This window comes from Heterodontus francisci, chromosome 5 (genome assembly GCF_036365525.1).
Source record: "Heterodontus francisci isolate sHetFra1 chromosome 5, sHetFra1.hap1, whole genome shotgun sequence".
NCBI classification, from domain to species: Eukaryota; Metazoa; Chordata; class Chondrichthyes; order Heterodontiformes; family Heterodontidae; genus Heterodontus; species Heterodontus francisci.
The window spans coordinates 163,422,290-163,435,865 of NC_090375.1; the positions used below are offsets into that span (position 1 = coordinate 163,422,290).

Here is a 13,576-nt window from a genome sequence, read left to right on the forward strand (position 1 = left end):
CCACAATCTGGTGATCTCATTGAAGAATGAGAGCAGGGATTGCAAGTTAAGGATTCAAAGGTTCAAACTCTCTGAGTTTCCATCCATTTGTTTTAATGATGAAAAATCATTGTCTGCGGACCCACAGTATAGTGACCTGCACTGCCTGTGAGCATCACTGCTCACTGCAATGTTAGTCATAAATATAGTTCTCTAAGTCAAAAATGGTAAACTATTGCCAACCCAGCCTACCCGCTCAGTACAACTATTAACACATACTCTAGGCTGTCGCTCGGACAGTGCTGCATTGTGAGAGGCTTTGGGATTCAGATTAGAAATTGAAACAAATTTCAGTTTGTTTACTCACATGAACGTTAATTATCCTGCATCATTATATTAAAAAAAAACAGAAATTCTTCCCTGTTGCAGACTAAAATTTGTTTTCCATCTAACAACATCACAAACAGATTAACTGGTGTTTTATCTCTTTTATATTTGTGGGATTGTGCTGTGGAGTGAAGGGTTGCCAGCTTTGCGTAAATGACTGCAATCACTTCAGAGTCATCCATCACATGCATTTGGAATATTTCTCAGAAAGATGAGAAGATATTCTAGAAATTCAAATCTTTCTTCTGTGTCTAAAAGCATCACACTGAATTCATCATCAGCCAGTTTGTATACAAATTTGTAACACAGCCAACGCCCAAGTCAAGTTACTCTGCATTATTCATATTTGGCTGTTGTAATACTTCCTTTTATGATGCATCATTCCTGATCAACATGCTTGACTTTACTTCTTCATTTAAAACAAAACCCAAGTGGACCTAATTGACATGTTAGATGTAGTCTCATACCGCTTGAGTGGTTGGAATTTTCAGTGCATTATCTTTGAGTTTTCAGTCATGGTTAGTAGAAATTATGGATGTTCAACATGCTGTGCAACTTAGCAACATCACAAATTCTGATTGAAAGCTGCAAAAAACCCTCAATGCCAATTAGAGCGCAGACATCAATCTCTCATTGATCTTTTAAATTACTAGTTGATTTCCTGGGGAATTGCACATGAAAACTCCAAGAATATGGTCACTTTCTTACCTTGCTGTTCAGTTTTTGTATGAGCTGTTTTATCTCTCCATCTCTCCTCTTCTACTTCTGTCTATCTCTCCTCATCTGTTTCTCTTCCTTCAATCTTTTTTGCTTCTCTCTCTGCCATCTTCTGCATCTTTCAGGCGCTTCTTTACTTTCAAGTTGGTGGTGTGTTGGAAAAAGAAGCCACTGATGGCTCCATGCTAAATTTAAGGTAGGGTTTGTGGAGAAAAAGTCACCATTAGCTGCTCCCTAACTATTCCTGTGCCTGATCTCTAGTGTTTCCCTTACCTCTCCACTCCTATTATTAGTCCTGCCTTTTCCCCTTTGAACTACTCAACCCCTTTAACTTTCAGCTCCTATTGCTCCGTTATCACCTCATGCGCAAGCCACTCCCCTCACTCCCACCTGCTTCACCCAAGGGGAACTGGTGAGAATCTAGAGGTTTCCTCACCCTCAATTAGTTTTGCTTCTTACCTCCCCTTCCCCAACCTCCATTTTTCTGTTTCCTTCAAAGAGGCTCTGCTTGTTTTAAAAATACAACAACTTTGTTAAGAAAGAGAATTCAAATTAGAATGAGGAAAGAAACTGCATATCTATTTTCTCTCTATTGTGTCTATCTCTCTCGAAGTTCTTGAAAATTAGAACTATGGTCCCGCTTTGCTTTGCATGTGTATGTGATCAGCATTGGCCTTTTCCAAATGTTAACAGGTAAGGTAGATAGTTGACTTCAAAATTTTTTTTTTTGAAAGCAGAGATAATATTGCAGAAAGAAAGACACACTCTTTCTTTTCCTTACCCTTCTCACTCTCACTCATCTGCCCACTCCCTGACCTAATTTCCAAAGTTTATTGAACTCAAAACAAAGATTACAGCAAGTATGTAATCAGAACCCCCGGAATCTCTCTCTCTCACACACAGAAAATGTTCTTCTTTAAAAAATTCAATATGAATTTTAAATTAGTGACATTTTTGAAATGTGGGACTGCATTTACAATCCGGGGTTGGGAAACGGACAGCTGGATCATTTCCAGTTCCCGACCATCTGCTGCGCCGGCATCAGTGACCCAACGCAATTTTTAAAGGGAAAGTCCCTAATTCGCCCACAGGAGAATTCAGCACACAAATAGGGCACCGGGCATGGAGAGGAGAGTGATTTTAAAAGGCAAATGGCAGCCATTCCTAGAGTTGCCATTGCTGGAGGAATGGAGTAGGCAGGAGAGCAGAGGGCCAGCTGCTGCACAGTCCACGTATGTGCCCAGATGCTCACTTGTCAAGTACTCAAGCCGCTCTGCTCAAGCAATGGCAACTTTATGTCACTGCATGAGCACCTCGGTTTAACTATCCTTCTTCATACAAGATTTTTCATCAGCTGCTGCAATCATTAATGGCTCCCTTCTCTGCTCTTGACAGCTGTGCACGAACATGTCCCAGACCATTAACTCTTCCAGTTGTTAACTTTGAAAATTCAATTCTGTCCCTCTCCAGCCTGTTAACAGGCTATTCATTGAGCTTAACAGCAAGCTAATTGGAGGCGGCGGGTTGGCAGCTCTTCCCTACCCCTATCTCCCTTTAAAAATTCCAGTGCACCACAGATGCGTCAGTAGACTGACATGACATCCGAGTGTGCTATTTTCAGAACACGCCTGCACCCGACCTCACCCCCACATGTGACTGAAAATCCAGCCCATGTTCTCTTGTGACAGAAAACTATCCCGGCAGCACAACTGAGTGAGCAGGACTGATGCATCCTGATATATTACATACACTGTGGGCTGAATTTTTATTTGTAGGTCCTGATCACGCCATTAGGAGGAAATGCAGGTCAGCAGTACAAACATGCTGGCATCAGGATACATAGAGTGATTTTTGAGGAGGCGGCCACTTAATTTTCAAGGAGCCCCATCTAATTAAGGGCAGAAGGTGGGCTCCAGAGGTTCGAGAGCCAATAGGCGGCCTTCCAGTACTGACACATCGGCAGCCCCACCATCAAAGTAAGTGAAGTAAGTAAGTAAGCCCCACCACGCAGGTAAGTGAAAGAGATGGCGCAAGATGGAGGCGCCCTTGATCCTTTTTAAAAACTTTAAAAAGAGAGGCCACAGATGCCAGGTTGCAAGGGAGAACCTCTCCATAGGTGGCCTATCGCTGCAGTTGTGGCCATCTTGCAATCGAAGCCAGAGTGGGGAGCAGAAGGGTTATAAATGGAAGATGGAGCACTGTACCCCTGGTCTGCCGCTGGGAGGCCGCCTGCATTTGTCACCGGGATTTGTACTTAGTAGGAGGCCTGACTGCCAACTGGAAACTTCCAGTCAGCTTCTGCACACTGGTCTTAATAGGCCCATTAAGGGGCTTAATTTGCTACCCATTGCCTGCAGGAGGGTAGCCTTCCCCCCACCACAGCCCTGCACGCACACCACCCTCCGCCCCACCCCGCCCAACCAGACTCTCAAAAATAGTCCAAGACGGGGCCATACCAGCAGGCTGGCTGGAGGAAGGAAATTGCGGTCCCATCTACCTCTGGTTCCATGTCCTCAGATGTTTAAAAGCTCGGTCCTGTGTGTACTCAGATGGAACAATATAAATTCATCTCAGCTCTAAGCAAAAATATCAAATTTAAGGCCAGGCCTTTGGGAGAGGCTGTGACCTTCAAGCAAAAACACTGATGAAGGCATTAAAAAGACACAAAAAGACAATTTAGTAGATACATTTAATTAGACCATTATGAAACATGTAATTTTTGGATTTTTAAACTTTCTTTAAACACTTGTTTTGGACATTAGAAATTTCAGCTCTAAGAAAAAAAATGGCAGAAAAAAGGGCTTTTTTGCTAGAACAGAGGAGATTATGGGGTGATTTGATATAAGTTTTTAAAATAATGAAGGGATGGGACAGAATAGATGGAAATAGATTGTTTCCAGTAATTGAGCCTTCTAGATGTGAAATCATATGAAATAGGTTTAGGACTGAGAGCAAGAGACTTTTTTTTAACACAATGGGTTATGAAGGTTTGAAATTCACTATCAGAGTTGTGATTCAAGTAGAAACCATGTCAAGATTTAGGAATAGGTGGTTGAAAAGGATATAAATGAGTCTGTCTAGTGTTCACAGTGTTTGATTGTTTAAGCCTAGTTGAAACTGAAACTTAAATAGACAGAGACTGTTCTGAGAAGACAGTGTACTGTGATCTTGTAAGTGCTGAGATATTTTAAAGTGCTTTAAATAAACCAGTTGGTGATTTCATACAAGTGTGATATCTGCATTGCTCTGAGATAAATCATATATATAATATCCAGCAAACTGGTGAAAACATTACAATAAAATGGCAATAAGGATGATTCAGCAAAATTTTATGTTATCAGTTCCAGAACCAATTCTGGGAAATCCTCCCTTGTGCTGGGAGCAATGGGTTTCGGGGTTTAAGACCTACTTACTTGCTATTGAATGGACAACCCAGATGTAGCAGCGAACCATAAGAAAGCAATACTTGTACATTGTCTCAGAACAGAAGGTCAGCGTATATTCGAGCTGCTCACAGAATATACATCTACATTTGATAAGGTGGTAAGTGCTCTCAAAAAATACTTCGGTCCAAAGAAAAGTGTGATGACAGAGCAATACACATTCCGCCAGACACCCCAGGACATGGTGAGCCCATTAAACAATACGTGACAGCATTGCAGCAATTGGTGGCTACATGTAAATTTGGCACACTATCCAATTCCTAACTAATTCCTGACCAATTAATTGAAAAGACTTCAATTCCACAAATCAGGGAACGTACCCTCATGGAGGTTGATTATTTAACCTTGGAAAAAGTCATAATCTTGGCAGTCCAGATCGAATCTGCCATGTTAGATTTATAAAGCAGTTACACACACATGCTCAGGGTTGCAGACACAACTTGCCCAACCAGTTTCAGTGCAAGGGTTAAGGGCAAGAAGACCTCAGCAAATCATCAAAATCAAAATGTGCCCCATCATGGTCAATTACCTTCAAAACTGTGCCCAAATTATGGAAATGCTCATCGAGTCACAATGCCATGTCCAGCTTGAGGAAAAAATTGTAACTCATGTTTAAAGTGGAAACATTTTGCAAAGATGTGCAGATCGTTGAAGAAAAAGACTTCATCGGTTCAGCAAGTGGAGGAGTCTCTTCCGGAGAGTGAGGTACAACATGTATTTATTGTCACAAAAAAAGTAGATCACTTTAAGAAATGTTCAGTCGAGATCGCAGGCATCTCAGTGTTACTTCTTATCGATGTTAGCGTGAAAGTATGTATTTTGAGTGACAAGCTCCATCATCAGTATTTTTCGCAATTCTCTCTCACTCCTGCAATAGACACTCTTTAAGCTTCTGATGACACTATCATTCCAGTTATGGGAATGATCACAGTTCCAGTACGCTACAAAAATGTCGCCCTAGACAGGTTCACTTTCTATGTAGCTAAAGGCCGAAGCCTTATGGGGGTAAACCTTTACGATAGGCTTGGATTCAAACTTGAAGACCCCACTGGAGCACACATTAATGGGATTGATGGTACAGATTATACACGCCAACATCCTTCCTTATTTACTGGATTCAGTGAGATCAAAAGCTATTGTCATGTACCTCGCGTTGACACATCAATTCGATCAGTTTCACAAAATATGAGATGGTTGCCATTTACAATCCGTGCTGAAGTGTCACAGGAGCTGAAATGCCCAGAAGCAGATGGTATCATTGAACGAATCAGCTCATTGCCATGGATATCAAATCTAGTCATTGCACAATGAAAAAATGGCGAACTTAGACTATTCATTGACCTTAAGACAGTCAACAAAGCTATCATATACCATGCAAGTATCCACTTCCTACAATTCAAAAACTGTCAGCATAACTTCATGACTCCACAGTCTTCACAAAGCTGGATATGCGACTGAGTTATCTTCAAATACCTCTAGCAGAACAAAGACGATATCTTACAGCCTTTGTTACCCATGAAGGTGTGCTTCAGTACCGCAGAATACCCTATGGACTAAGTTCAGCACGTAGCACATTCCAGAGATCATTTCTTCAGTCTTGTAGGATGATGAGGAGACGCTTATCCTACTTGATGATGTTGTTGTCCACAGAAAGGACAAAGCTGAACATGATCAACCCTTATCAGCAGTGCTCACTCCACTTGCAAAAAACAATCTGACACTAAACAAGGGCAAATGCGCATTTGCAGCATCCGAGATTGACTTTTTAGGTTACAGAGTGACAGCAGCTGGAGTAAAGCCTACACACTGGCTGGAAAGCCGAGCTTATGATAGGTCATAACTTTGGCATGCCAATGTCCGTTCTTAAGCCATCATTACCAGTTAACAAGAATGTCAGGGTGAAAGCAGATTAAATCACAAAGTGATAAGGTAAAGCAAAAGCATACTTTGACAAACGTACAAGTGAAGGGAACCACAATTTAAAGTTGGATATTGGGTTCGAATCAAATGGCCAAAACATGACCACAAACTTGCTTCATCAGTATCAGATCCAAAGCAGATTAAGCATTTGCTAGGTATTAATGCTCATCTGTTGGGTGACAACACCAAGAGAAATGCGAGACGTTTGATAGGGAGCAGACCAGGATATTTTGAGGATAGTGGTTATGAGGATACATTTCTTTTTCCTATGGGTGATATTGATCCACCTCATCAAGCTGACCAAATAGATCCACAACCTCAAATTTGTAAATCTAATCGCAGACCTAAGAGTCCTTCTTATCTCAAAGACTATTTCTGTACTTAGAGAAAACAGACAAGTTGAACACTAAGAAATAACTTGATTTATATATCTTTGATGTTCAGAATACCTTAATTCAAAAGTAATGTCTTTAATCAAAAGGGAGAAAAATGTTGTGTTTGATTGATCTGGGTTTGATTGTATTAGTCTGTGCAGTGTTCACTGTGCTTGATTGTTTAAGCCTAGTTGAAACTGAAACTGAAAGAGACAGAGACTGTTCTGCAAAGACATTGTACTGAGATCTTGTAATTGCTAAGATATTTTAAAGTGCTGTAAATAAACCAGATGGAGATTTAATACAAGTGTGATATCTGCATTGCTCTGAGATAAATCGGATGTGTATACTATCCAGCAATCAGCAAAAACATAACAGGTATGGTGAGGAATGGCAAGTTTGTGGTTAACAAACAGCTGAATTCCACAGATGTTTGTGTAAATATTAATGATGATGTACTGTATTATCAAGAAATAAATCACAATTGTTATTCATCTTCACCCTACAGTTCACTAATGACAACAATGTCCAATGTAATAAATCTATAAATTACATTTTGATTTGTACTTAACATATGGGTTTTCTTTTTCACCTAAGGACATCATAAAGATTGATGATATGAGACAAGTTTCCAAACCTGAAGAACTTTCGTTCTTTAAATAATTTTTACTTTCAATTTTGCAAGGAATTAACATGCAATTCAATAAATAATATGCACTCTTAATTTCATTTTCACCAAATTCAAATGCGGCACATTTTGTAGCTAGTATCACCTCCAAACCCCAGCTAAAACCTTTTAATAGAGTTATGTCTTTGGCTTGTGGACACAATTTTTGAACTCTTTCATAACTAATAATGTGTAATTAATAATGTGTTTGTATGTAGGTGTCTGTGTGGGTTAAATGGAGGATAAGATGTATTCTTACTCTTTGCAAATAATCATTGTCTGGTATGGTTCAGCACATATTCAAAGTTTTGGTTGTCAAGGCACTTTGAAGCAATAAAATGTTCTTTTCACTTTTCCTTACATATTGTGAATTGGAAATGTTATTGTAATTAGAGCATGTTATACTCCAGTGAATCCGTAACTGCTGGCCAGAATTCCAAAATATCATTCTTATTAAAATGCATTGTCACTTACAAAACTTTAAGGGCAGTACAAACAGTGCATCCATAATCAAATCATTACTGTAAATAGCTCTCAGCTGATCCAGAATTTAGTCATTACTGTTTGGAATGATGGATATGCAAAGTATGAAATATACGTCCAATAGGCATTAGTCTATAAAAACAGTGGCACCTACCTGTTTGACTTAGCTGTGAAGTGCTGCGGCTACGTCTTGAAAGACCTACGATAGCCACCATTTTGGCGCCAATGCTGGATCGTCGCTTCTTGCCACCGGTGACAACAGTGCCCACAGCAGTGTCAGATTGGCTGCCGTCATTTTTCTCTATGCTGTACATATCCCCGATCACACTGGTGCTTTTCGTCATATTTTTTCCTGAGGTTCCCATCTGTTTGCTTTGCAGTTTGGATGTAAATACACTGTGAGCCGTTGGTACAGATAAATAACATCGACAGAAAGACAGGGAAAAAGGAAAGAGGAAAATACAAAAGGACAGGTTTCAGCCAGAGGGTTTGGGAAGTGCAAGGCCATAGCAACTCAGCTTAAGACACTGCAGAGCGAGGATAAAGCATTCTCTTGCACCTTTCCATAGACTCGTCTGATCTTCAGAAATTCTAGTCTTAATTGAAGTGACTGATAAATCCAAATTGAAACTTTGCAGACACATGCAGCAGTTGATATAATATGAAGCTTTTCTAGCTTTATCATAATTAAAAAGATGTGGAAAATAATCACAAAGGCATTTCTTTTGGTTGGAACATTGCTTAAATCAGTCCTGAAATGGCAGCAGATAGATAACTAAATTAGAAACTTTTAACTATTCTGATTTGTTATTCTTTGTGCCCCTAAAATATCAAGGCCTAGATCCAATGTTGAAGTTTGTTGGGGTTGCAAAAGACCTGCTAATCAGTAAAACTTACATTAACATATTTTCTACCATGACATAACACTTGGCGCACAGCTCTTTTTTGAAGAACACAGCTTACTGGGTTAACATGCTCATCATTGTTTACAGGGAATGTCTACTGACAAAACACTTAAGGTCCACTTTAATAGCATTAATAATTTGTTTAAAAGTTTATGTAAGACTCCCCTGATGGCTCAGTGAGTTTATCCACTGAGTAGCCGAGTCATGTTTTCCAGGAAGGTTTCAGGATCTGTTATTAGCCACACCTGGATTACTTGATCTCAAATTGGGCAACATTCTAGTTGTTACATTTGGTCCCAGTGCCCTTTTCTATGGAGGGAAAAAATAAACAGCCAGGATTCCTGCTCTTCATCGCTAACCAGTAACCCCTGCTGGAAGAACGTGCTTAAGAATGTTGGGTGAGGGTGGCCATGATGCACCTAAGGATCAAAATACTCAATACTAAGGCCAAAAAAATGGATAATGACAATGGAATTAAGGGAAGTCAGTAACTGTGGACTGTATCCCAATAATGCATTAAAATCTTCAGAAAGTGAGAAAAATATAAATAAATGTGTGGGTAAATGTGAAACCACTTTGCTCAAAATTAATTACCAAGATATTAAAAAGCTGTAAGTGTAGTCAAAATACAACCACAAATATTTATAATTTTGCTGAAAACCATTAGTAACAGAACATGGCTGGTGCTTTGTGATGGAACCAACGAAAATATCAAACTGTAACAATGCCTACATCAATAACGCTCATTGAAAAAAAGCTGTGATGGCCAAAGTAAGGCTTGCACTTAACAGTGCATGTACGCATCTGTTTGCAAAGAGCTGCATTATCTTCAGTTAATATGTACACCATTCAGATATCACTTAGCCAATAATTTTTTTTTATCTATTTCTCATAACAAATGAATCAAAATGTTCCATGACTTATATAAAATTATATCGAAATTACGACAAAGAGCTGGATTTAGTGCTGGCGGCAGGGGTCTTATGGGCAGGCCCGAAAGCGGGAGTTGGGGGGCAAATCAGCTTTGTGGTCAACAAGAACAGGGGCTGCACTTTGTCAGCGGCTGGGTGGACTATTGCTATTAACGATGGCTGCTGACCACCAAGGTCAATCAGAGGGCCGGCAGCTCAGCAGCTCCACTGGGAGCAGAGGCCAGTGCTGGGGTTGCACCTGAAGACGGGTGCATTGATGAACCGGCGAAGGTGGTTGGGGGCAGGGGAGGGGTGGGGCTTGTGAGGGCAGGCAGTGCTGTTGCCATGGAGAGCCCCTCTGTGGGCCAAAGAGTGCCCAAAAAGGAGAGCCCTCTCACTGGAGCCTGCCAGGAGGCCGCCAAGGTTTACCTAGCAGTCTCCCCACATGATGGAAGACCCCCTTGCTGCTGGTTATGTGCCAACCATGACGGGAATAGGCCCTTAATTCGCCACTTAAGTGGCTCAATTAGGCTCTGTGCAGAGCCGCTGGCAAGATGACACGGTGGCAGGAAGACAACAGGCGTGCCACCTGCTGCATTCGTGCACCATCTTTCCAACCTTCCTGCCTCCGAGCCTGTCCCCAAAGGTCTGGTAAAATTCAGCCCAAAGAAACAGTTTTTTTAGCCTAACCAGTCTGTGTTGGTTTTACCCTTAACATGAGCAGTAGTTTGAATCCAAAATGTCTGGCCTGTTCCCTTATCCATTGAGCCTATTCCCAAATGGTGACACCTGAGGCTGAACAAGATCATTCGCAACTTCATCATCCTATTTGACCCTGGGCTAAGCTTCTGACACCATATCCTCTCCATTAGCAAGACTATTTCCACCTTTATAACATTGCCTGTTTCCGCCCCTGCCTCAGTTCATCTACTGTTGAAACTCGCACTCGTGTCTTTGTTACCTTTGGCTTCAGCTATTCCAATGTTGTCCTGGAAGGCCTCCCACTTTGCACCATCCATAAACCTGAGCTCATCTAAAACCTCTGCTGCCCATATCCTAACTCGCACCAAGTCCCCTTCATTCATTATCCCTGTGCTCACCGATCTACATTGGCTTCCGGGTCACTAATGATATTTGTTTTCAAATCCCTCCTTGGCCTCTCAGCCCCCTAGCTCTGTAACCTGTTCCAGCATCCCTTTGAGATCTCTGATTTTCTCCAATTCTGGCCTCTTGTACATCCCTGATTTTCTTTACTCCTCCTTTGGCGGCCTTACCTTCAGTAGCCTAGGCCCAAACCTCTAGGATTCCTTCCCTAAACCTCTCTGCATCTCCACCTTTCTCTCATCCCTTAAGATGCTCTTGAAAACCTCCCCCTTCGACCAACCTTTTGGTCACCTATCTTAATATCCTTTTATATATCCAAAAAGTGCTGGAAATACTCAGCAGGTCTGGCAGCATCTGTGGAGAGAGAAGCAAAGTTAACGTTTCAGGTCAGTGGCCTTTCATCAGAACTGGGTTAACGTTAACTTTGTTTCACTCTCCACAGATGCTGCCAGACCTGTTGAGTATTTCCAGCGCTTTTTGGTTTTATTTCAGATTTCCAGCATCTGCAGTACTTTGCTTTTATATTAATATCCTTTTATGTGGCTTGGTGTCAAATTTTGTTTGATGATGCTCCTGTGAAGCACTTTGAAACGTTTTACTACATTAAAGGTGCTATATAAATGCAAGTTGTTATTGTTTCCGGCTCTGCCCTCATATCATAGCTCCATGGTACTGAAGTTTTAAATTAAATTTAAAAGGTAATTATATTCTTATGCATTTGCCATCTTAGAACAACACAACTCACCGAAATATCACAACAAGCTATTGCCAGAAGTGGTCTTAACTGTTAAATTTCTTGTCAGTTTGGTTAATACTTAATTGCCATGTTAGAGTTACAAAAAATGTAGTTCTCAGGAAATACTGTAAAGACCCACAATCAGCACTGTATCATAATTTTGTTTGTCCATTATTGCTGTTGTTTCAGCTCTATTCATAAATCTGCACAGTGACAGTGAGCAATTAGATCAAGATCGCAGCAGTGAGATGTAGAGCTGCACACCAGCCTCACGGAAACTGAACAAATCCAGTGTTTAGAAACAAAAAAATTCCTCTCCAAATCACCTTTCAGAAGTAACTCCTAAATGCACTATGGAATGCCATAATCATTTAACATTTAGCCAAATCACTAAAGATTCACCTGCTACAAAATAAATTTATCTTTAGCTTCCTTCACATTTTTGGTGCAACTTTTAAACAGAGTATTAGAAGCACATTGGCTCCATTCTAATATTGTTCTTTTATTTCCTTTTCCCTTGATCTAATGTATTGAATGGACAAAACGGATAAAACTATTACTGATAATTCCTCTACTCCAAACACCACTATCAACTACTGAGGATCGATCCCTACAAATCAGGAAAGTTAGAAAACTGACCTAAGAATGATCCACAATGTCTGCTGAGGAGTAACCAGCATGAATCCGGACCTGTATGGCATCCCCAATTTGAGTTTTCACTGCAGTCATCTGCTGGAAGTACATATGGATGACCATTGTGCTCAGCTCTTGAAGTGTGATCTCATTAGGGCAGTTGACTCAATGTGCACAAGTTGCTTTACAATTAGCACTCCCACATCAAGTCATACATTTTTAAGATGGCATTTTCCAGCTACAGAGGCCCGAGAGAATGTTTCCCCGCCATACTGTGGCAAATCAGGACTCACACAATTTTCAGGTTCACCATCACAGAGAGAACAAATAAAATGGTGTAAGCGGCACACATGCATACCTCTTATGCTGGCCGCATCGGATGCAATTTCGGTGAGGGCGTTAGCACACACATACAGGGAGAGTGTGCGAACACCCACCAGAAGAATGCAGAATGGGCAGATCATGATGTCAATCAGAATGCAATGCTGAGTTAATGCCAGTGCTGCCATATTGGAGCTAAAAACTCCAGCTAACACCCTCTCTTAACCTTGCACAGCTGAACACAGAGTTCAGCAGCAGGAAAGAATCCCCTCACCCCCACCAGTATTATTTAAAGGGACCATCAACTACTTTCAGGTTAGTTGCTGATTGATTTCTGTTGGCTCTTGCTGCAATTGTAGAAGTATTTAAAGTTGCAGAATCTACAGGGAGTGCTGTGGCAAGTTCTTGACTTCAAGGATTCTGCACAGATCACTTGCTCCCAGACATGGGTGCTGTAGTTTCCATTCCCCTTAGCCTATAGCATGACAGGAAGATTGAGCAGAGGTGACAAACAGCAGGACAAGCTGCTGGAAGAGAGAGGGATGGATGGGGGATAAGGGCTCTCAGCAGTAGACCATATCTGCCCCAGGTGTTCAGAGAGCAATTCTCCTATCTGAACCTCAGCGAGGAAGGAACAATGTGTCAAATGTTTCTGTTTCACAAAGGAGGTCCTCACTGAAATCTGCCACCTGCTGCAGCCACAACTGCAGCCTCAGAGCAAGACGAAGACAGCTTTGACAGCAACTGTGAAGGTGACTGTGGCCATAAACTTTTATACATCTGGCTTTGTTCCAGGTTGAAGCAGGCAACATTTGCAACATATCCCAGTTCACTTTCAACTGTTGCATTAGGGAAGCCACTGAGGTTCTGTATTCCAAGGGAGCTGAATACATTTCAATCTCGCTTGCCAGATAGAAGCAGGCAGAGTGAGCACGCAGCTTCACGAGGATTGCAGGCTTCCCCATGGTATAGGGTGTCATTGACCACATGCACGTT

General features: G+C 41.2%; 1 protein-coding gene across 1 annotated transcript in view; it reads right to left on the reverse strand.

The window, feature by feature from the left end:
* The window catches only part of rims2a (regulating synaptic membrane exocytosis 2a), a 749,410-nt gene that overhangs the window by 243,883 nt on the left and 491,951 nt on the right, over nucleotides 1-13,576 (reverse strand). The window contains exon 22 of the mRNA XM_068032308.1: nucleotides 8,125-8,366. Coding sequence (XP_067888409.1) covers nucleotides 8,125-8,366 — 242 coding nt within the window. The remainder of the gene's footprint in view (nucleotides 1-8,124; nucleotides 8,367-13,576) is intronic.